This window comes from Cherax quadricarinatus, chromosome 27, assembly GCF_038502225.1.
Source record: "Cherax quadricarinatus isolate ZL_2023a chromosome 27, ASM3850222v1, whole genome shotgun sequence".
Classification (NCBI taxonomy): Eukaryota; Metazoa; Arthropoda; class Malacostraca; order Decapoda; family Parastacidae; genus Cherax; species Cherax quadricarinatus.
Window position 1 is genome coordinate 22,628,048 of NC_091318.1, and position 25,968 is coordinate 22,654,015.

Consider the following 25,968-nt stretch of genomic DNA (forward strand, 5'->3'; position numbering starts at 1 on the left):
ACACTCCGCATATAACACATTGGCAACCTTGCTATAACGCATTTACAACCCCGGATACAATACATTTACAGTCCTCTGTTACTGGGTAGCTTTTACCGGGTCAATAATATTTCAAACTATTATTTCTCGAGACTCCAGCCGTAATACCTTGTTGAAAACTGGCGGCGGCGGCGGTGGCGGCGGCTGCGGCGACGGCAGCGGCAGTAGTTCTAGTAGCAGTAGTAGTAGTAGTAACAGTAGTATTAGAAATAGCAATAGTAGTAGTAGTATCAGTAGTAGTAGTAGTAACAGTAGTAGTACTACCAGTAAGCTGTACCAGAAAGGGTTATACAGAGCCTTGGAAATGAGAGAAAATTATATTTGATCCGAGGTTGGGGAGAGTAGCTCTAATTCAAGAGATCAAGAGCCTGTTACCATTATCAAGGCACCCCTCCTCCCTCACCCTCTACTTCGAAGGAAATTACTAAAACGAAGACATTTGATATTAATGAATCATTATGACACACAAATCTTTATGATATTTTCTGGAGAGAGTCAACTACGATATTATCAATCTAAATAAAACTAGCTTTAATTACAATTACCAGCCTTAATATAAGTAGTTTGATTTTCAATTATCAACCTTAGTAAAAGTACTTTGACTTGCAATTATCCGCTTTAATAAAAACAGTGGGACTTACCAATATTTCGTTTAGAATCACACGAAAAACACAAGCTGACGAGGAGCCAGCTCACCACAGCTGCTTCTCACGATACTTCAGACAGTACTCAGCTCCTCAAGGAAGGTCCAGGTTTGTGTTAATGGTGGGTTTAAACCTGTCAACTACACAAGGGTCATTAAGGATGCATATAACCAATTCACTACCAGACAAGAATACTTCAATCACTCCCACGACCTCCACGTTCTTCCCACGACCTCCACATACCTCCCACGACCTGCACATTCCTCTTAGAACATCCATATTCCTCCTAGGACCCCAGCATTCCTCCAAGAATCCCCCCACATTCCTACCAGGACACCCCACATTACTTCCATGGTCATCCCACATTCCTTCCAGGACCCTTTACACTCCTCACAGCCCCCCCCCCTTCCCACGTTCCTCCAGGGACCCTTAAGAACACCCATTCCTCACTCTTACCACGCCCACCTCCTCACTGAGTCACGGACACCATTGTCACCCACACAATTGGCGGCGTCACTTAGCGAATATTATGGCTGAATTATACCATGTATACGTATAATAATAATAAAAATAGATACAATGTATACATAATAATAATAATAATAATAATAATAATAATAATAATAGACATTCTCGCCCAATCAACCTAAAAAATTAAATTACTTTGTGTTATATTACGTTACCTTCACTAAGTTAAATTTACGTAATTTATCCGCCAGTATGAAAACACTCCTGTAAAAGGCTACAAAAGAATCTAATGAGACCTCTTTTAAGTATCATTAGGAGCTCTTGTGTCTTTTTACCTAACATGTTATCGATATTTTTTTTTTCATTTTAAAATAATGGCTGTCTCAGACTAAGGAAAGGGGGATTAAAAAAAAAAGAAAACACATTCAGCATCACTCGTTCAATAGCTGTCGGCAATTTTACTAATGTTTATAAACGAGAAATACATAAAGTAGATGGGAGGAGCAGCGGTATGATAGCCTTAAAAATATAGTTAACAGGGATTTAATTCGTTGTGAAGTAAACGCTTATTAGGCCGGAGATGAAGACGCGGATAATTTGTGGCCAGTTTAAGATACTTATGAAAATCAAATAAAAAGTAGAGAAGTTGAAGAAGTTTTTATAAGTGCAACGCTTTTGTTGTCCGAAGGTTGGATATTTTATTTCGTGGAGGGGGGCGTTAAACCCGTTGGGGGGTCATAAAGCGACTTGGGATTGGTAGGCAGATTCTGAAACCCAAGGATAGGGAGAGTAGCTCCAGTCCTCTGGATTAAGAAATCTTTACGGGTGTCAAGGCCTCCCCCTTGAAGGTCCTAAACCATTAACGTATTGAAACGCTGTTTTCTGGCGCTATACAAACGAGATGACGTACGTTTATTGACGTTTAACTCTAGTTAAACTAAAATGGAAATGCGTATTCATAATGGATTTAGCCAATTAATTTAGCGTACTCCGCCAGTCAAAGCTCCAGCAGGGAGTTTATTCTTCTCATATAAATAATATTGCACAGAGATACGTAAACAACACTGTGTTTGTCACTATGTTTGTCTATCTCTGTCTGTCTCTGACGAAATGATAACGTTGTCCCTACAAATAGGAATGCTGTTGAACGAATCACCAGAATGTCGGATACTGAAGCATAAGCAGCTGTGTTTCACGAGTAGGTGTGGGTGAGTGTGAGTTGGACCTCAATAGCTTGTGCTAATAGGTTTGATTATTATAATCAAAGAAACCGCTAAACCGACAAGGGTCATACAGCGCTGCGGGGCAGAAAATCGTGCTGGGGCTATAAACAGCTAGGGGAGGCGAGGGGAGAAAATGGGTTGAAGGGACGCTAAAGGCTATGTGTCACAGTTCGTATAGTAAAACAGTTGCTGACAAAAAGTCAGAAAGTGATTGTAAGTCAAAGGCAGGACCGTCTACAAGAAGGAAAGATAAGGTAAGAGTGATAGGGCGGCGGCGGCGTTGGTGGTAAATCCTAGGAGCTCGCTGGTAAACCGGGCAATCTACAAGAAAGTGAAGAATCGAAATAGGGACCCGACAAACCTCACAATGAGGAATAGGGTGTCGGTCCATGAGATACCCATGGGTAAGGCGAGTACGGCCAATGCGGAGACGGGAGAGCGCAGTCTCCCAAATAGGCTTGATGCCATGCTCCTTCCTTAAGTGGATGTGACCTGAACCTGACTAGGCAGGGTCAGTGGCTTAAGCCGGTAGGTGACTTGGACCTGCTTCGCGTGGGCCAGTGGGCCTGCTGCAGTGTTCCTTCTTTATGTTCTAATGTTCATATCGGTATAACAAGTAACAACAATGACCAGTCTCTCATCATCTCTTTAAGGTCTACGTTACTCAAATATAGCATAACTTTCACTGTATAATATTTGGTAATATAAATGACCGGAGAGTAACATGCATGAAAATAAAAACAATGTCAAGCCATTTATGTCAAATACTTACAAAGGCAATTATTCTGCAGAAGTTTGAAATTATATTTGACAGTGAGGAGTCAAAAGTTCGACAGTTTTGGAGTAAATGTCAACAGAAGCATTTTCCAGCAGCTAAATTATTCAGAACATTCTCTGTGATTTTCTGGTAAAATTGTTACAGTGGCATTATTGTGTGTTAAGAGTGTCAGAGTGATTTTCAATTGCTTTTTATACTGAATTATTATATCATACCCGGAGGAGGCATACGACACTTGTTGGGGGGGGGGTGGATGGTAAGAGTTCAGCTTCGATTCGAGGAATTTAAACTAATCCAATTCCTTATATCAAGACCCTTTCATCAGCATCAAGGAACCTCCCTTCAAGGGATTTTGATATTGAAATATACAGTATTCGCTCTGCTCGTATTTGTCTGTATATGGGAAATTTTTAGCTCTGGATCTTTCGCACTCTTGCGTCGTCAGGAGCTTGCAATGTTGAAAGACAGCAACTGATTGGAGGGGAGTTTCTCTGGGGCAAGGTAGAAGGTATCAATGGCAGCCCATCACTCTGTGTCATGGGCTACCATTGATACCTTCCGCCCTGCCTCAGAGACTTTTCCCTCCTATCTGTTGCTGTCTTCTAACACTGAAAGCTCCTGACGACGCACGAGATTGCGAAAGATCTAGAGCGAAGGATTTCCTTTCCCCATGTGGCTTGTTCTGCATTTTTAAGATCGCCAGTTTGCGATTGTTTTGCAATGTGTGTGTGTGTGTGTGCGTCACACACACGCATACACACAGAGGAGCTATGAATCGACCCTTGCAACCACAATTAGGTGAGTACACACACACACACACACATTCATTCTTATCCAGATAAATGGGATGAGAGAAACTACGTTTACGTCAGTCATATAACCAGCACTTCCGACTTTTTCTTTTTAAGACTGAACCAGCGAGTCTAAAGTATCAACACAAGCAGAATTACATTATTCGGCTCTACTTATTTTGTTATTTGTTACCGTGTTATCTTGAACTTTCATTATTACATTTTTGAGAATACAGCGCCTGGGAGAGGTACGTCCAATGCCTTGGATCACGAGCCCCCCTAACCTGCGTCGAGAAACCTCTTGAGGGATGTTCCTTCGGAAGCTAAAATGAATTTTTAATTAATTTTATATTAAAAAAAAAACGATAAACTCATTAATATAATTTACTACGTAGAGAGCAGTAAATCTAAACTTTCTGCCAGCAAATATTTTTTTTTATATAATTCTGGTGACTATTTCATTGCGGAACGCTCATGCAGCGCCTTGGGAAATGAGGCACATTCAGGTTCTGTCAAAGAGGAGCACAGATCCTATTTCTTAGGTCAATCACCACTCACCGTCATCAAGGAGGGGCTCCCTAGAGGAAATATAAATGTAAACATCAGAGCAAGCCTTTTACAAAATTTATTTTACAGGATTGAGAGAAACTTCTGTCTTATGTATTTTTATGCTTCTGAGTTGACTTATGTGAGCTAAGAACCCTGGACGTGATGTAGCAACAGTGAGCGTATTCTGCGCAGGCAGAGACACCGAGGCTCTTATCCTGATTATGACATCATAATCTTATCAGCCGAGCTTATATGATAATGGCCAAAGCTCCCAGATGTGGTGGTTGAGGCTGTCACGGAGGCTGGCCGCCGCTGTGCTCATCTCATCAAGTAGTGTGTGGTGCTTCCTGGTCCCGGCCAGGGTTCTAACCTTGACACAATGGGAAATGTTAACACACGTTTCCTTGCACCTGCTGCCCCTGTTCACCAAGCATTTAATAGGCAAGACTGTTGTGGGCCGCATCCTGGTGAAAGTGATCAAAGAAAACTAGTGGAGATAAACCAAAAATAAACCAAGAAAAAGAGCAGCTATTATTCTTTATTTCTAAAGCTCTTTAACCGGAGATAAAACATCCTCTTGGGGGAAGAGAAAAAATATGTAGGGTAAGAAGAACAGGCCATTGTTTATCTTGGAGTTATCCTGGGTTTTTTAACCTAGTGTTACTATAGATACCTCTCGGTGTATATGTATACCACGTGACTCATTGGGTAGGTGGCGCGATAGTGCTATGTGGACTAGGGACGCAGGAATTAGGATTAAAGTGCCAGGAGAATGAGAAACAATTAGATATTGTCAAAGAAAGGTGGGGGTAGCTTTAATTCCTCCGATCAAGAGCCCTTTACAAGCATCAAGGCACCTACCTCACTTGGAGGGAAACATGCATAACAAGGACACTGACAAGTGGCAGTGAGGGATGTGTAGTGGTAGATTGATGGGATGGAAGAAAGAGCAGGTGTAAATTAAGTGAGGATGGGGTAGGAGAGGACTGTGTATAATTAATGTTTGTTGGAGAAAAAAGGAAAAAGAATGGAGGGGTATGATGTGTGAGAAATACAGGTGAAACACAGGGGAGGCACCAGAATTTCTGTACTGGGATTGAGGTGGCTGTCTGGTTGGAAGGGAAAAAGGAAGGGGAAAGGGGGTGATAGGAGACTGTTTAGAAACAGTATTATTATTTTTATTAGCTGGGCTTTGGGAGAGTTAAGGGAATATTTCTGGGGAGGCTTAAGCTACTAAGTCCTTTTAACAGGGGCGGCACCAAAGATTTTTATTTTCACGGAAAACACTAAACCCACTATGTTATGCAGTGCGGTAGTTTTGACTAAGTAAATATCCTTATTTATATTCTCAAGCACAAGCTATGGAATCTCCTCACATTACGTATGACTCAGCTTCATGGCAAGATGTGAGCAGAAACTATTAATTTATTTATAACTTTTAAGGGTCAAATAACACCAGGGAAACAAGTATTAAGGTCCGATCCAACGAAAGGGGAGAATGAGTCCATTTCCTTTGATCAAGAGCCTCTAATCAGCATCAAGGTACCTCCTTTCAAGGAAGGAAGAATATTATATTATTCATAAAAGACTGTTTAACTCACCCGGATTATTCAGCATTGAATGAGAGAATAATTATGGTAGTCAGTGGTGAGGTGCGTGAATGTTACCTAATGTGCGGTGTTATGGAGAGGCAAGTATATACACATTATTGTACAGTAAAGAGAATACACATTATTGTACAGTAAAGAGAATACACATTATTGTAAAGAGAATACACATTATTGTAAAGAGAATACACATTATTGTATATTATTATTATTATAATCAAAAAGAAGCGCTAAGCCACAAGGACTATACAGCGCTACATTATTGTATAGTAAAGCGTATACACATTATTGTAAAGCTTATACACATTAATGATTTTTAGGTATAAAGTACAATAAGTATATAATAATTACAATTCTGGGGAAGCGCTAAACCTATAGGGGTCTTACAACACTTGGGGAATGGGAGGGCAATCAGGTTTGATCTATGAAGAGGAAAGATTACTCCAGGGGGAAATGGGAGGTACTCAAACTTGATCCAGCGAAGGGTAGTACAGCTCTGCTTCCTTGGATCACGAGCCCATAACCAATAGTAAGCAAATTCCTTGAAAGGTTAAAACCACAGAAGAAGAAACCGACCCAATACCCAGCGGTTACTACGACACTTTCCACTCGCACACATTTATTTCCAATGACTCAGTCAATTTGCCGGGTAAAAAAAAAATCCCGTGACAGAATGCCATCAACATTCCACCGACAGATATAGGGACATGGGGGAAGACTTCAATAAAATGTTGAAAGTGAGACAAACACCATGATGGAAATCCAAAAAATGTTTTGGGAGTTTATGGAGCGAATATACTGGCAATATTTAAACTGGATTTTTTAAGAACAATTCATGTATGTTACATTTTTTTAATTAAAAAAAAAGTGAAGTTCGTAGTATGGTGGTTTTTAAGCCTGTGGGGGGTTGATTACTGCATTCATATTATTATAATCATAACTAAACGCTAAACCCACAAGGGTATTGTATCATAGGGGAGAAACTCGTAGGGGCCATAAAGTGCATGTATTATAAAATATAATCAGATATATGAGAAAGGGGTAGCAGTAGTTCCAGTTTCTTGGATCAAGAGCTCTTTACCAGCATCAAGAGATCCCTTCAAAGATATGTAGCAGTAACTCGAATACCTGGGTCCGTTTTCAAAAAGGAGCCCAAATTAATTCACAGATTTTTTAGTTCTTGTAGGGTGAGAATATGTAGTTAATTTCCATTCATGAGAGGGTGGCTCGATGCCAGTAAAGGGCTACTGATCTAAGGAATTCGAGATTTCCTCTCTATGGAGCAAACCTGATTGCCTCTCATCCTCAAGTGCTATATACGACCCTTTCAGGTCTAGCACTTCCCCACGAATGTAATAATAGTATATCCTCTCTTATGTGGTAATTATGATGTTCACATTAATTTGTCTATTGTTCTGCCTAGCTGTGGTCAGCTCAACACTAGCATTATTATTATAATCAAGGGGGAAGCACTAAACCCGTAGGATTATACAGCGCCTATGGGGGGATGGAAGGCATTCAGGCTTAATTCAGGGAACTGGAGCACAGATCCAATTCCCTAGATCAAGAGCCCCTCAACACTAGCAATACAGCGCTGCATATAAAAGTAACGAGGGGATATAACAGTGCACTAGTACACTTAACACGAAATTTATCTTATGAAAAAACATGACAACTGATTTCACTCCCCTTCCCTGAAAATATTTATTACTGCTGTTGCTTTTGATGATGTTTGCATGCTAGTGAAAGAAATTAGAGAGACGTCTTTCTATTTAAAATATTTTTTGTTTCCAGATAGGTGTAGTCACACCATCTGAGAAATTTGTTGGAGCAGGAGCATTCAGATACCGTAATCGAGGCCTGGTCTGACCCAGCCGCGGGGGCGTTGACCCCCGAAACCCTCTCCAGGTAAATTGCAGGTAAGCATTTAGAAAAAAAAATAAATGCCAATGCTTTTATTTCATTACTGGGGAAGCACTAACCCCACAAGTGTCATACAGTACCTAGGAATGAGGGGTATTTAAATTTAATCCAGGGAGAGGGCAGTTTCAATTCCTTTGATCAAGAGTCCTTTACAAGACTCACAGCACCCATTATGAAGGGATTATATTAAAATTGTGATACGGTGCTACATGGTGCTAATTTCAGGTAGTAATAGCGAGGGGTCGTGTGCTAAAGAAGATAAAATTAGTGTAATAAATAAATTTTTGCTAAGAATTCAAATCAAATTTGCATTAACGGTATGGTTTTCTGAAACGATGGAAGAAAAGTTTCCTTAGTAAATTCTTGTATGGTATTGTATTTGGATTTATATAGTTTCTGGTTTGTGACAAGTGTAATACAGGATGGGAGGCGAGAAATTTGAAGGACGTTTAGACTTATAATCACCCAGCACTCTTGGCATTAAAAACTAAGTACAAACCTTCATTATTCTATAGTGTATCTCTATCTTGTTCGTCAAATACAAACTGACACACCGCAAACCTATGTTACGACAACAAAAACTATTAGCACAAGCAAAAACAAATATTATCGCACTAAGCTAAAAAAAAAAAATTTAATATCACGAACAGAATACAATACCATACACCTATTCAAATAAGCCATTATACAAACAGTGTTAAAGAGAAAGAAAAATTATATTTATTCCCTTCTTCCTTAGAAACTAGAGACCCACATACCGCTCCACCACACGAGGCTTCCCCGACAAACATCAATGTACAATTCCATACTCCATGAACCAGCAATGCGTAATTTAACTTCACAGTACAGAAATTATAGTTTCACTAACCAACTAAATTTTTGAGGTATTTTTTTAAACTAAATTCAATTAGCATTCTGTTTGTCTGAATTGTCTAACTAATTTTATATGCCGGGTTGTTCACACCGGTTACCCACTGCTACAAACGCTGGGTTGAAACCGGTTGTCCTTTGAACATTAAAATGGTATAAAATACCGACAGGTTGTTAGGTAAGACACATATGCAACAGTTAGGTATCTTTATTTTGAAACGTTTCGCCTACACAGTAGGCTTCTTCAGTCGAGTACAGAAAAGTTGATAGAAGCAGAAGATACTTGAAGACGATGTAATCAGTCCATCACCCTTAAAGTTTTGAGGTGGTCAGTCCCTCAGTCTGGAGAGCATTGTTCCATAGAATGAAACATATTGTTTCATTCTATGGATCAATGCTCTCCAGACTGAGGGACTGACCACCTCAAAACTTTAAGGGTGATGGACTGATTACATCGTCTTCAAGTATCTTCTGCTTCTATCAACTTTTCTGTACTCGACTGAAGAAGCCTACTGTGTAGGCGAAACGTTTCAAAATAAAGATACCTAACTGTTGCATATGTGTCTTACCTAACAACGGTTGTCCTTTGCTACAAATGCTGGGTTGTTGACACCGGTTACTCACTGCTACAAAAACTGGGTTTACACCGGTTACCCACTGCTACAAAAGCTGGGTTGTTTACACCGGTTACCCACTGACTAATGCTAGGTCTACACCAGTTTCTATGTGTATTGTGTATACACCAGTTACCCACTGTGACATGCTGGGTTGTTTACACGTTACCCACTGTGACATGCTGGGTTATTTACACCAGTTACCCACTGTGACATGCTGGATTGTTTACACGTTACCCACTGTGACATGCTGGATTGTTTACACCAGTTACCCACTGTTGCAGATGCTGGGTTGTTTACACCAGTTACCCACTGTGGCAGATGCTGGATTGTTTACACCAGTTACCCACTGTGGCAGATGCTGGGTTGTTTACACCAGTTACCCACTGTGGCAGATGCTGGGTTGTTTACACCAGTTACCCACTGTGACATGCTGGATTGTTTACACCAGTTACCCACTGTGGCAGATGCTGGGTTGTTTACACCAGTTACCCACTGTGACAGTTATATGGAGGATTCTGATCAATCCTCTCCTGGTTGTTATACAAGTGCATAAATGCTTAACAATTCGCAAACAGGCGAAATTTAAACATTCACTCTCAGTCCACAGCAGGATTCGAACCTGTAAACTCGGCATCAGAGTTACGCAGTCAGGCTGTGTGGTAAAGTACCGAGTACTCTGATGCCGAGTTTGCAGGTACAAATCCTGCTGTGGATTGAGATAGAATATTTGTAAGTGCACGAATGCAGAGAGAGGAAGTAGGGGGTGAGGGAGAGGAGGGGGAGTGAGAGTGGGAAGGAGGAGGAGTGATGGGAGGGAGAAGGGAGTAGAGAGGGGAGGGGAGGGGAATGAGTGAGGGAAGGGAGGTGAGAAAAATTAGAATGAACAGGATAGAGATGGATGGTAGAGGAAGTGAGGTGGAAGTCAATGACAGAGACAGAGAGACATAAGGGAAAGGGGTGACAAAGAAAAAGGATAAGAGAAAAAGAAAAGGAGAAATGGAGAGAGAAAGAAAAATGAGAGATGACAAAAAGAAAGAGAGAAAGACAGGCAAGAGGAAAACAGGAAGAGAACAGACAGAAGAGAGAGAGTGAGTAAATCTAAACTTTCATTTCATAATTTCATATCATCATCTCTTGAATACAGTACATAAAAAAATCACATCACCCATTTCAACCTAAGGTAGGATCATTCAAAAATGAGAACAGGTTTACCAATATACATCAGTGACAATATCACAGGGATGCTGGGGGATGCACCAGTCCCCTCAGTCCCCTCCTCCAAAAGCACCTGCATAATTTCCTTCAACCCTCCCAAGGCACCTGCATAACTTCCTTCAAAACTACCAAAGCACCTGTATAATTTCCTTTAGCTACTAAAACCCTCTTCTGTGATGAAAATCTTCAGTTATTCAACTTATTCTCAAATACATATAAATCGCTGCTGATACCACATGTTCACATAGCTTAAGAATGTAGGAGCACTGCAGAAGCCTCCAGATGTATTGTTAGTAACAGGATATATATGCAACTAATGAGACTTTTTACTGAGGCAACGTTTTGCTCTTCAGAAGCTTTAAGCTTGACCAAGCTCCTGGAGAGTGAAACATTGCTCCAAGATAATACGTTATTAGTTAAATATGTGTCCTTTTACTTAACACAGTTGGTAATTCTAGCAACAGGTTAGCTGTGATCAGCTAACCTGCATACCTTTATTAGTCGGTACTGTATATCCTTGCATCTAGTTTATTACCTAACCTCACTTACATGGCTGGCTATTCACATGCAACTTTACAACATCTTTCTTTCACCTCAGAACATCTCTCCAACCTCTATAAATACCCACGTCTTGTTCTCTGTGTGAAGTGATAGTCCTTGGTGGATGAAACATTTTCAATATAAAATACCATGACCAGCATTGTGTCTTATTTACATATTATCAGTATACTCTACCATTATATTACCCCACTCGCTATTCTTATATACATACTGTTGGTATAAGCTGTTATTACACTACCCATCTGGCTATTTAATACAAGATGGTCAAGACACCATGTTCTGCAGTCAGATTAACATTACAGTACCTGCAATTTCTGCAATCCTGCCAGACATCATGAAAACATTAAATGCACAAAGGGTAACAGAAGTAAGGATCCTATCAAGTCTCATTCATATGTCAATCATAATCACTCTCACAATGATGAAAACTTTACCACAAATCACTTGATTGTCTGACCACCTTCAGTCCCCTCACATTTAGCTGGCTTCTCCTGGGTATCTTAAGTCAGTCCTACATGAACTTAAGGAAAAATGCTGTGAAAATTTATGGCAGGGCATCTGGCAAGATGCAGTTCATTTGAATGAAGTGCCTGGCATTGATGTGCAACAAGGTGCAACAACGCTCTTAGTCATGTCACTGATGGAAGTTTTTTATTGATTCTCAACTTGGACATTGTCAGAAAACGAATCTCATGAATTCTGCACAAATGCTTACTTTCCTGTCAAGAACAGGTTAGTCAACTAATTAAACAGGATTTTCAAACAACTACTGTAGCATACTAAAGGGATTATCAGCACTGAATCCTCAAGATGCTTCATTCCTGGAGATATCTTGTATTCTGAAGATGGCATTTAACTATGGTGTCAAAGAGGAAAATTTCAGTGTTGAGCTTCATTAAGTGTGATGTCCTCTTAAAAGAAAAAACAAGGTTATACTGCCAACTCCACTTGAATTTGCTACTATGCTCAAGCCATACTGTGATGCTTTTATACAGCTGTGTAAGCTAGGGTGCATCAGTGTGATTTTACCAGTTATGTGAATGCAGTTTTTCCTGTCTGCGACTGACAATAACCTACTCGAGGAGCAGCAGTAGTGATAGAAGAACAAGTGATATTGTAGTTGTACAAAAATTTTTGAAGAGAGCCAAGAGTCTGAACGCTGACGGTATTACTGATACTTTTGCTTTCAATAGTAACAAAAGTCACACTGCTATAACTTTTCTGTTACCCCGAGTCTCTCAGTTGAGATTAGAATGAATTATGCTCCTCTATAACTACCCTTTTGGGTTTAGTGCTTAATTTTATTTTATCATCATCATCATCTGCCTGAATAGCATTACATTAATAAGGTCATTAATTTGATGGCAAATTATATATTGATACAATTTTATGTAATTCTTCATATTCTTTTATAGAAATGCTGTTTCTTCACATTTATAAAGTGTGAATAAAAAGAACTTAAAAAAAAAATTATTATTTTAACTGATATGTAATATACAATCTAAGTAAAACCAGTGAGCATGCCCTGCAAATGCAAGTCACACTAGTCTCCCCATCCAACCAGCTAGCCTTTGATATACCTTTGAAGAGTTTTGAGAGTTAATCTACTCTCTGAGCCCGGCCATGGGCCAGGCTCGTCTGGTGCTTGCCTGATCAACCAGGCTGTTGCCGCTGGAGGCCCGCTGCCCCACATATCCATCACAGCCTGGCTGATCTGGCACCTGGTGAAAATACTTGTCCAGTTTCCTCTTGAAGGCTTCTACACTTGTCCTAGCTGTGTTTCTGATATCTTCTGGTAAGATGTTGAATAGTCTGGGACCCCGGATGTTGATACAGTTTTCTTTCATTGTCCCCACTGCACCCCTGCTCCTCACTGGGTTCATTTTACACTTCCTCCCATATCTCTCACTCCAGTATGTTGTTATGGCAGTGTGCAGATTTGGGACCAGGCCCTCAAGTACTTTCCATGTATTTTATCATGTATCTCTCTCCTCTGCTCCAATGAGTACATGTTCAAGACTTGAAGGCATTCCCAGTAGTTTAGGTACTTTACTGGCTCAATGTGAGCTGTAAATGATATCTGTATTTGTTCCAGCTGTGATATTTCTCCTGCTTTGAAAGGGGCCGTCAGCATTGTGCAATATTCCAAGTGAGGGAGCACTAGTGATTTGAAGAGTCTCACCATCAGCATTCTTTCCCTTGTTTTGAAAGTTCTCAGTACCCACCCCGTCATTTTCCTGGCTGTTGTGATCTTTGTGATCTTTAAAAGAAAGATCAGCTGACATAATTATTTCCAGGTCTTTTGCGTGTTCCTTACATTCTATTTGGTGACTCTTGAGTTTTGTATATACAGTGGACCCTCGGTTTTCGTGTTTAATCTGTTCCAGAGTGATCGGCGAAAACTGAAATCAGCAAAAACGGAAACCATTTTCCCCATAAATCCAATTAATCCATTCCAGATGCCCAGAAGTATTAACAAAAAATTTTTTTTACCTTAAAGATATATTTACACGCACAAAAGAATGAACATTCAACATGACACTTACCTTTATTGATAACTGTTGTTGAAGGATAGAAGACATGGAAGAGGGAAGAGGGGAGAGGGAAGAGGGGTGAGGGGAGAGGGAAGAGGGGTGAGGGAAGAGGGGTGAGGGAAGAAGGAAGAGGTTATTCTTTGGAAGGGGAATCCCCTCCATAAGGACTCTGGGGTCACTTTCCTGTTTTTTCAATGCCACTAGGACCAGCTTGAGAGTCACTGGACCCCTGTTGCACAAAAAATTGGTCCAGGTCTGTTCCTGGCATCTCTTTAATATTTGCCTAAAATGGGACATGACATTGTCATTATAAAAGTTGCCAACATGGATTGCAACAGCTTTCTCAGGGTGATGTTCCTTCACAAATGAATGCACTTTAGTTCACATTACACAAATCTCCTTTATCTTTGAAGAAAGCACCTTCCTCCATCTCTCTTCCTCCTCCTCTGAAGCAATTTCCTGAGCTGTGGTCTGTTGCTGTTGCAGATAAAGCTCTTTCAGCTCATCAGTGGTTAGCTCTTCATTGTGGCCCTCCACCAACTCTTCCACATCCTCACCACTCACATCCAGCCCCATGGAATTCCCCAATGCCACAATTGATTGCACAACAGGTGTAGGGTCAACAGGGTCAGCCTCAAACCCTTCAAAATCCTTCCTTTGGACACAATCTGGCCACAATTTTTCCCAAGCAGAGTTCATCGTCCTGGAAGTCACTCCCTGCCAAGCCTTATCTATAAGGCTTATGCAGTGGAAGATATTGAAGTGATTCTTCCAGAGCTCTCTTTGGGTCTTAGGGTTATGTTAAAGCACCTTTGAAACATTGCTTTGGTGTGTAGTTTTTTGAAGTTTGCAATGATCTGCTGGTCAATGGGCTGGATGAGAGGAGTGGTGTTAGGAAGCAAGAACTTCACCATTACAAAACTGAGTTCCTTAGACAATTGGTCTTCCTAATCTGGATGATGAGCAGGAGCACTGTCCATTAGCAGGAGGCACTTGAGTGGCATTTATTATCCAGGAGGTATTTCTTCACACGCGGGCCAAACACTTCATTGAACCATCCCAGGAAAATTTCCCTAGTGACCCATGCCCTACTGTTAGTCTTCAACACACACAATTTACTCTTGGCAACATTGTTTTTCTTGAACACTCTGGGATTTTCAGAGTGATACACGAGTAAAGGCTTCACTTTGAAATTCCAACTAACATTACCACATAACAAGAGAGCCTGTCTTTCATAGGCTTGTGTCTTTGGAGTGCCATTTCCTCCTGTGTGATGTAGGTCCTCTTTGGCATTTTCTTCCAAAACACTTGTTGGGGTTGGTATTTTTCAGCCTCTACATAACCTCAGAATTCCCGCACAAATTTTTCAGCCGCTTATCAGAACTGGCACCTTCACCATGCCTTACAACACTTTGTACGCCACTGTGCTTCTTGAATTTTTCAAACCAGCCTTTGCTGGCCTTAAATTCATCAACATCAGCACTCATTTCAGGCAGATTCTTTATGAGATAGCCATGCAACTGCCTTGCTTTTCACAAATTATGGACTGTACAACAAAATCTGCTAACTCTTTCTCTCTGAGCCACACCAACAACAATTTCTCCACTTCAATTGTTTGGGATCTCTGTTTGGTTTTTGCATTCACCCTTTTCATAACATCAGCTTCCATGATTTTTTTCTCTTTGCCCCAATGGAGCTGATCGTTGATGACGCCTTCTCGTACAGCCTGCTGAGTTCAGCAATGCGTATGCCACTGTCATATTTTTGAAAGATTTCTTTTTTCATTTCTACGGTGTTCCTCACTTTCCTTACCAAAGAACTGGCACTAGGAGCTTTCTTTGGGGCCATGGTGGCTTATTTAGCAGTCACAGACAATAAACAAGTGCCAAAAAAATGGATTATTATGAAATGTTTCGTATGACCTGGCAGGATATGCTCACTCACCGAGACACAACGCAACATAGCTTGAGAATGCGTGTGGGAGGCAACTTTGTCTGCACGATGGGCACTGGACAGGTTCCATATGATCGACGAAAATGGAGGAAATTGACAAAAACGGAACCAAAATATCGACGAAAAAGTCAAAGAAAACGGAAATCGGCGATAATGAAGATCGACGAAAAGGGAGGGTCCACTGTAGTGTTTCTTTTGAGTTCTTCAGTCTTTCCATACCTAAGCAGCTGGAACTTATCACCATTGAATACCATGCTGTTCTCCACTTCCCACTGGAAAACCCTGCTTATGTCTTCCTGTACTTTTTCAGTGTCCTCTACCGTAGCGACTTTCATGCTTATTTTAGTGTTATCTGCAAATGATGATACAAAAGTGTGCCGGGTGTTTTTATCTATATTTGCTATGAGAATAAGAAACAGCAGAGGTGCCAGGAGAGTGTCTTAGAGCATTTAGCTTTTGACCTCACTGATGCTGGATCTTGCCCTGTTCCCTACTACTTTTTGTGTTCTGTGTGTTAGGAACCCGAAAATCCATCTGCCTACCTTCCCCGTAATGCCCGTGGACCTCATTCTGTGCGCTATCACTCCATAACCCCCCAGTAAAATCCTGGTGTTGCCTCTGCACAACATACTAATTTGACTTTCAACATACAATGTGGTTCCCCACCTCCAAAATAAAAGTTCACTAAATTCATTTTCTTCAATCCCTCCGTAAGTATTACTATGTAAAAATCCCAATAGTGCATCTTCTGTCTGGAACCACCTAACATTTGAGGTGATCCTTTGTTTTTTTAAATGGATTGCAAGAGTCTAGCTCTGGTAGGCCTGTGGATGCTTAACAACTGAATGGGTCATCATTCGGTAATGACCTGTGCCAGGAGAGAGTGCCTGGTTTCCTGGCGAAGAAAACACCACTCAACAGCATCTCAGAAAAACACACACCTGAACTCGGACTTAACAGGTTCACAAGAGTGCTTGTGGCATTCACACTGGGCTCTGGAGGTGTTACAGCCCCACATGATATTCATTGTGTCAGAACCTTGGCTAATTAGTATTATATTCATAGGGAGATGCTAAACCCACAGGGATCATTCAACGCCTAGAGAATGGAAGATAATAAAGTTTGATCTAAGGGTAGGGTAGGCCTAATTTTTGGGATAAAGAGCCCAAGGCATTAAGGCATCGTCTTGAAGGGACAGTTTTGGCAATGAGGTAAGGAAAGTATGTAAAATTAACAAAGCACTATGACCTAAAGAAGTCACTTAGAATTTTTAGCAATGTTAAACACAATCATACTAATAACTGCAAGCCAAATGGGCCTGCAACTACCCAAAGAAATATTTATACATGTGGCCCATGAAGTCACTGAGGTTTAAGTTGTAGCTCAGTCCACAACCAAAGGACCTCAGATCAGTCCTTCAGTCACTTCTTTAATCACTCCTGTTCACCCAGCAACAAATGGGTTCCCACAAGTTGGTCAAGTATTGTGGGTCACATTTTAAGGCAATGGCAGTATACCTTAGTTAAAGCAATGGCAGTTTACTATTAGTTAATAGCCTGTACAGCCTGAACCAGCTTAATAAAAAAAAAAAAAGCCTTCACATCACACTTGAACTCACACCAACAGGAACTCACTTTCTAGGACTACATTACTGCTTACATCATGATGTTGCCATAATCCCAAAGCCCTTCCCTGGCAGAATTTTTTAATCTAAACTCAACCTCCGGAAGGAATTAACAGTTATATATTTCTTAGCTGTTCAGCAATCACTCACTTTACCTTACAAGTGAAAGAAATTTACAACCCTGCATCATCCAGCATCACCACATCACTTCTATTGCTCAAACACGTAAGCCTTGAACAGATAAACTCAAATCTAAGAATGGTCTCAAGATCATGGTTAATTTCAAGCATATTTATTTTAACTTAAAATAACACTACTAATACAGTTCAGCTATATAGTTACTATATTTACCAGGGTATGTGTTAAGTATACAGGAGATAAGATAACAAGTATAAAATGTTAAAATGTGTGCTTGTTTTCAAATGAGGCTTACTCAATTTCTTTCACCAATGAATAAAATATCTTTCTTTGGCAGATGCATGATTTTTTTCAATGAAAGTATTCATCAATCACAGTACAGTGTTACCTCGCACACCCGGCCTGCCATTATCCGAACAGGCCCTGGGAAAGTGCAAAATTCTAAAATTATTACTGAAATATCCAAACAGCCATTCAGATGTTTTCTGCCACCTGAAAAACTGGAAAAAGTGCCGAAAGAAAAGTGATGGTGAAGCCACAGAGCTTGGAATTCGATCAGTGCGTGATGAAGTGGTACCTACAACAACGTGGTAGTAGTATGATGGTTTGTGGCACTGAACTTAAAATGGTTGCAGAAATCTGGGAGGCTGTTATTAAAGCCCAGTGTGTCTGGTCCCACAGCCAGACGATGTTGGACTCGTTTTTTAAACCTACAATGCCATTGCCGATGGTGATATGATGGTACGGGTGTGCATTTTTCCTCCTCGCGTATCCAGAAACTCCATGTTTCTGAACTGGTCTCAGCCTACATAGTTTGGATATGAGAGGTATCACTGTACTTCAAATACAGTACATATGGAATGCATGCAATAAGATATTAAAAAACTGCTCATGTATTTTACTGGTGAATTGGTCATTGCAAAACAATTACAAACATAGAAATACCTACAACTCATGCTAGTGGTCTATCACCAAGTGACAATACCAAAAATGTGCAGAGTATTCTCTAAATGTGGTGGCAAGAAACTCAGCGCATAACAGGCATTGCTGTAGCAGGCCGAGTGGAGGTAACATCAGCTTCTCTCCACATCTGTGTCACAGTCTTGAGTTGGGTGTAGAAGTTGATACCCTAAGGAAAAAAATATACAAGAATTTAAGTTTTTACTGCTAACCTTAACTGAATATGAACATTATAGATAAACAGTTTTCAAGTGTCTTCTTAATGGACCCTTAACACATTTAGCTATCTGCTCAAGCTTACATTGTACATGTCTTAAAAGCAAGCTCAATATATATCAAATACATACATGTAGTAACAGAAATTAGAACTGGTACCTTACAATACATTTAGTTCTCTCAATCACAAAATATTAGATATTACATTTTCATCCTACAATTTAACAATTTTTTTTTTTTCAACAAGTCGGCCGTCTCCCACCGAGGCAGGATGACCCAAAAAAGAAAGAAAATCCCCAAAAAGAAAATACTTTCATCATCATTCAACACTTTCACCACACTCACACATTATCACTGTTTTTGCAGAGGTGCTCAGAATACAACAGTTTAGAAGCATATACGTATAAAGATACACAACATATCCCTCCAAACTGCCAATATCCCAAACCCCTCCTTTAAAGTGCAGGCATTGTACTTCCCATTTCCAGGACTCAAGTCCGACTATATGAAAATAACCGGTTTCCCTGAATCCCTTCACTAAATATTGCCCTGCTCACACTCCAACAGATCGTCAGGTCCCAAGTACCATTCGTCTCCATTCACTCCTATCTAACACGCTCACTCACGCTTGCTGGAAGTCCAAGCCCCTCGCCCACAAAACCTCCTTTACCCCCCTCTCTCCAACCCTTTCAAGGACGACCCCTACCTCGCCTTCCTTCCCCTATAGATTTATATGCTTTCCATGTCATTCTACTTTGATCCATTCCCTCTAAATGACCAAACCACCTCAACAACCCCTCTTCTGCCCTCTGACTAATACTTTTAGTAACTCCACACCTTTTCCTAATTTCCACACTCCAAATTTTCTGCATAATATTTACACCACACATTGCCCTTAAACAGGGCATCTCCACTGCCTCCAACCATCTCCTCGCTGCTGCATTTACCACCCAAGCTTCACACCCATATAAGAGTGTTGGTACTACTATACTTTCATACATTCCCTTCTTTGCCTCCATAGATAACGTTTTTTGACTCCACATATACCTCAATGCACCACTCACCTTTTTTCCCTCATCAATTCTATGATTAACCTCATCCTTCAAAAATCCATCCGCCGACACGTCAACTCCCAAGTATCTGAAAACATTCACTTCTTCCATACTCCTCCTCCCCAATTTGATATCCAATTTTTCTTTATCTAAATCATTTGATACCCTCATCACCTTACTCTTTTCTATGTTCACTTTCAACTTTCTACCTTTACACACATTCCCAAACTCATCCACTAACCTTTGCAATTTTTCTTTAGAATCTCCCATAAGCACAGTATCATCAGCAAAAAGTAACTGTGTCAATTCCCATTCTGAATTTGATTCTCCAAAATTTAATCCCACCCCTCTTCCGAACACCCTAGCATTTGACACCAGTGTGAGGGGGCTAAACATCCAAATGTGAAGAAAAAATTAACTAAAAAAACATTTAGTGGGAGCCAACTAAAACTGAATTCCAACATTTACTGTATAGCCATGTACTCACCTAGTTGAGGTTGCGGGGGTCGAGTCCGAGCTCCTGGCCCCGCCTCTTCACTGATCGCTACTAGGTCACTCTCTCTGAACCGTGAGCTTTATCATACCTCTGCTTAAAGCTATGTATGGATCCTGCCTCCACTACATCGCTTCCCAAACTATTCCACTTACTGCCTACTCTGTGGCTGAAGAAATACTTCCTAACATCCCTGTGATTCATCTGTGTCTTCAACTTCCAACTGTGTCCCCTTGTTACTGTGTCCAATCTCTGGAACATCCTGTCTTTGTCCACCTTGTCAATTCCTCTCAGTATTTTGTATGTCGTTATCATGTCCCCCCTATCTCTCCTGTCCTCCAGTGTCGTCAGGTTGATTTCCCTTAACCACTCCTCGTAGGACATACCTCTTAGCTCTGGGACTAGTCTTGCTGCAAACCTTTGCACTTTCTCTAGTTTCTTTACGTGCTTGGCTAGGTGTGGGTTCCAAACTGGTGCCGCATACTCCAATATGGGCCTAACGTACACGGTGTACATGGTCCTGAATGATTCCTTATTAAGATGTCGGAATGCTGTTCTGAGGTTTGCTAGGCGCCCATATGCTGCAGCAGTTATTTGATTGATGTGCGCTTCAGGAGATGTGCCTGGTGTTATACTCACCCCAAGATCTTTTTCCTTGAGTGAGGTTTGTAGTCTCTGGCCCCCTAGACTGTGCTCAGTCTGCAGTCTTCTTTACCCTTCCCCAATCTTCATGACTTTGCACTTGGTGGGATTGAACTCCAGGAGCCAATTGCTGGACCAGGTCTGCAGCCTGTCCAGATCCCTTTGTAGTTCTGCCTGGTCTTGAATCGAGTGAATTCTTCTCATCAACTTCACGTCATCTGCAAACAGGGACACCTCAGAGTCTATTCCTTCCGTCACGTCGTTCACAAATACCAGAAACAGCACTGGTCCTAGGACTGACCCCTGTGGGACCCCGCTGGTCACAGGTGCCCACTCTGACACCTCGCCACGTACCATGACTCGCTGCTGTCTTCCTGACAAGTATTCCCTGATCCATTGTAGTGCCTACCCTGTTATCCCTGCTTGGTCCTCCAGTTTTTGCACCAATCTCTTGTGTGGAACTGTGTCAAACGCCTTCTTGCAGTCGTAAGAGGCGACTAAAATGCCAGGAGGAAGGGGTTAGTAACCCCTTTCCCTGCATATATTACTAAATTTAAATAGAGAAACTTTTGTTTTTCTTTTTTGGGCCAGCCTGCCTCGGTAGGATATGGCTGGTTTGTTGAAAGACGATTTAGAGTATAATGATTATAATTTCACACTTCAAGATACTATTTTTTTATAGTCAATTTTCTATTTTCTTAACCAGAAACAGATTTGCAACCAAGGAACAGGTGGGCTTTGAACTCATGGCAAAGTGAGACCTAAAACTCCAGGTCATGGGTTCAAACCTCACTCATTCTGTTGTTTGTTAGCAATCGTGTTATTCCGATTTTGCAAGGCAGATTTCTATTTTATTAACCAGAGACAGATTAGCCTTCTGCTGTTCCACACACTGAGGTCTGGAGTTTGAATCTCCGGTATCGCTGGAAAACATTAGGGACGTGTTTCCATAAGACACCTGCCATCCCTGTTCACCGATCAGTATAAAATGTGTACCTGGGTGTTAGTCGACTGGTGTGGGGTTACTGAAAGTATTAATCAGAGGGCTGAAGAGAGGTTGTTGAGATGGTTTGGTCATTTAGAGAGAATGAATCAAAGTAGAATGACTTGGAGAGTGTATAAATTTGTAGGGAAAGGAAGGCGGGGTAGGGTTCATTCTCGAAAAGGTTGGAGGAAGGGGGTAAAGGAGGTTTTGTGGGTGAGGGGCTTGGACTTTCAGCAAGCATGTGTGAGCATGTTAAATAGGAGTGAATGGAGATGAATGGTTTTTGAGACCTGACAAGCTGTTGGCATGTGAGCAGGGTAATATTTAGTGAAGGGATTCAGGGAAACCGGTTATTTTTATATAGCTGGACTTAAGTACTGGAAATGAGAAGTACAATACCTGTACTTTAACCCGTAAACGGTCCAAGCAGATCTACGTTCACATGTGTAGTGCTACAAAAGTAGATCTAAGTTTTGTTTACATATTTTCAAATATAACAAAAAAAAAAGTAGATCAAAGTTTTTTACACATTTTCAAATGTAGTAAAACAAAAAGAAGATCTACTTTTTTACATACTTTCAAATGTTGAAAAAACGTATATATACGTTTGGACCGTTTACGGGTTAAAGGAGGGGTTTGGGATATTGGCAGTTTGGAGGGATATGTTTTATATCTTTACATATGCTTCTAAACTGTTGTATCTGGGCACCTCTGCAAAGACAGTGATTATGTGTGAGTGAGGTGAAAGTGTTGAATGACGATAAAAGTATTTTCTTTTTGGGAATTTTCTTTCTTCTTGGGTCACCCTGCCTTGGTGGGAGATGGCCGACTTGTTGAAAAAAAAATAAAAATGATATTAGGATAGTGAGGCTCAGGTTAGAATGAGTAGGCGAGAGGGGGATTATTTCCCAGTAAAAGTAGGCCTTAGACAGGGATGTGTGATGTCACCATGGTTGTTCAACATATTTATAGATGGAGTTTGTAAGAGAAGTGAATGCAAGAGGTGTGGGGTTAAAAGAGAAAGAATCTAACACACAGTGGGAGTTGTCACAGTTGCTCTTTGCTGATGACACTGTGCTTTGGGAGATTCTGAAGAGAAGTTGCAGAGGTTGGTTGATGAGTTTGGTAGGGTATGTAAAAGAAGGAAATTAAAAGTGAATATAGGAAAGAGTAAGATGATGAGGATAACAAAAAAAAAATTAAGTAATGGAAGATTGGATATCAGATTGGAGGAAGAGAGAGTATGGAGGAGGTGAATTGTTTTTATTATCACACTGGCCGATTCCCACCAAGGCAGGGTGGCCCGAAAAAGAAAAACTTTCACCATCATTCACTCCATCACTGTCTTGCCAGAAGGGTGCTTTACACTACAGTTTTTAAACTGCAACATTAACACCCCTCCTTCAGAGTGCAGGCACTGTACTTCCCATCTCCAGGACTCAAGTCCGGCCTGCCGGTTTCCCTGAACCCCTTCATAAATGTTACTTTGCTCACACTCCAACAGCACGTCAAGTATTAAAAACCATTTGTCTCCATTCACTCCTATCAAACACGCTCACGCATGCCTGCTGGAAGTCCAAGCCCCTCGCACACAAAACCTCCTTTACCCCCTCTCTCCAACCTTTCCTAGGCCGACCCCTACCCCGCCTTCCTTCCACTACAGACTGATACACTCTTGAAGTCATTCTGTTTCGCTCCATTCTCTCTACATGTCCGAACCACCTCAACAACCCTTCCTCAGCCCTCTGGACAACAGTTTTGGTAATCCCGCACCTCCTCCTAACTTCCAAACTACGAATTCTCTGCATTATATTCACACCACACATTGCTCTCAGACATGACATCTCCACTGCCTCCAGCCTTCTCCTCGCTGCAACATTCATCACCCATGCTTCACACCCATATAAGAGCGTTGGTAAAACTATACTCTCATACTTTCCCCTCTTTGCCTCCAAGGACAAAGTTCTTTGTCTCCACAGACTCCTAAGTGCACCACTCACTCTTTTCCCCTCATCAATTCTATGATTCACCTCATCTTTCATAGACCCATCCGCTGACACGTCCACTCCCAAATATCTGAATACATTCACCTCCTCCATACTCTCTCCCTCCAATCTGATATTCAATCTTTCATCACCTAATCTTTTTGTTATCCTCATAACCTTACTCTTTCCTGTATTCACCTTTAATTTTCTTTTTTTGCACACCCTACCAAATTCATCCACCAATCTCTGCAACTTCTCTTCAGAATCTCCCAAGAGCACAGTGTCATCAGCAAAGAGCAGCTGTGACAACTCCCACTTTGTGTGTGATTCTTTATCTTTTAACTCCACGCCTCTTGCCAAGACCCTCGCATTTACTTCTCTTACAACCCCATCTATAAATATATTAAACAACCACGGTGACATCACACATCCTTGTCTAAGGCCTACTTTTACTGGGAAATAATTTCCCTCTTTCCTACATACTCTAACTTGAGCTAAAGCATTAGCCCATCTATCCTCCAATAGCTGTTTATATCTTACCCTAACTGCCTCCTCTTTTAGTTTATAAACCTTCACCTCTCTCTTCCCTGATGCTTCTATTCTCCTTGTATCCCATCTACCTTTTACTCTCAGTGTAGCTACAACTAGAAAGTGATCTGATATATCTGTGGCCCCTCTATAAACATGTACATCCTAAAGTCTACTCAACAGTCTTTTATCTACCAATACATAATCCAACAAACTACTGTCATTTCGCCCTACATCATATCTTGTATACTTATTTATCCTCTTTTTCTTAAAATATGTATTACCTATAACTAAACCCCTTTCTATACAAAGTTCAATCAAAGGGCTCCCATTATCATTTACACCTGGCACCCCAAACTTACCTACCACACCCTCTCTAAAAGTTTCTCCTACTTTAGCATTCAGGTCCCCTACCACAATTACTCTCTCACTTGGTTCAAAGGCTCCTATACATTCACTTAACATCTCCCAAAATCTCTCTCTCTCCTCTACATTCCTCTCTTCTCCAGGTGCATACACGCTTATTATGACCCACTTTTCGCATCCATCCTTTACTTTAATCCACATAATTCTTGAATTTACACATTCATATTCTCTTTTCTCCTTCCATAACTGATCATTTAACATTACTGCTACCCCTTCCTTTGCTCTAACTCTCTCAGATACTCCAGATTTAATCCCATTTATTTCCCCCCACTGAAACTCCCCTACCCCCTTCAGCTTTGTTTCGCTTAGGGCCAGGACATCCAACTTCTTTTCATTCATAACATCAGCAATCATCTGTTTCTTGTCATCCGCACTACATCCACACACATTTAAGCATCCCAGTTTTATAAAGTTTTTCTTCTCTTTTTTAGTAAATGTCTACAGGAGAAGGGGTTACTAGCCCATTGCTCCCGGCATTTTAGTCGCCTCATACGACACGCATGGCATACGGAGGAAAGATTCTTTTCCACTTCCCCATGGACAATAGAAGAAATAAAGAAGAACAAGAGCTATTTAGAAAAAGGAGAAAAACCTAGATGTATGTATATATATATGCATGTGCGTGTCTGTGAAGTGTGACCAAAGTGTAAGTAGGAGTAACAAGATATCCGTTATCTAGCATGTTTATGAGACAGAAAAAGAAACCAGCAATCCTACCATCATGCAAAACAGTTACAGGTTTCTGTTTCACAGTCATCTGGCAGGACGGTAGTACTTCCCTGGGTGGTTGCTGTCTACCAGTTGCTGTCTACCAACCTACTAGGTGAATGTATTCAGATATTTGGGAGTGGACATGTCAGCAGATGGGTCTATGAAAGATGAGGTGAATCATAGAACTGACAAGGGGAAAAAGGTGAGTGGTGCACTGAGGGGTCTGTGGAGACAGAAAACTTTATCCATGAAAGCAAAGAAGGGAATGTATGAGAGTATAGTTATACCAACGCTCTTGTATGTGTGAAGCATGGGTGGTGGATGTTGCAACAAGGAGAAGCCTGGAGGAAGTGGAGATGTCATGTCTGAGGTTAATGTGTGGTGTGAATATAATGCAGAGAATCTGTAGTTTGGAGATTAGGAGGAGGTGTGGGAT

At 41.0% G+C, this 25,968-nt stretch overlaps 1 protein-coding gene across 5 annotated transcripts in view; it reads right to left on the bottom strand.

Moving 5' to 3' along the window:
* Nucleotides 1–4,552: 4,552 nt before the first annotated feature.
* Nucleotides 4,553–25,968, bottom strand: part of LOC128691094 (probable methylmalonate-semialdehyde/malonate-semialdehyde dehydrogenase [acylating], mitochondrial) — a 52,010-nt gene continuing 30,594 nt past the window's right edge. For 2 of the 5 annotated variants that reach the window (XM_053779894.2, XM_053779893.2), the window contains exon 11: nucleotides 18,418–18,663. In XM_053779894.2, coding sequence (XP_053635869.1) covers nucleotides 18,562–18,663 — 102 coding nt within the window. In that variant the 3' untranslated portion in view covers nucleotides 18,418–18,561. Of the gene's footprint in view, nucleotides 4,957–17,672; nucleotides 18,340–18,417; nucleotides 18,664–25,968 lie in introns of those variants that run through there. The other 3 variants (XR_011392484.1, XR_011392485.1, XR_011392483.1) reach the window with 3 other exon arrangements.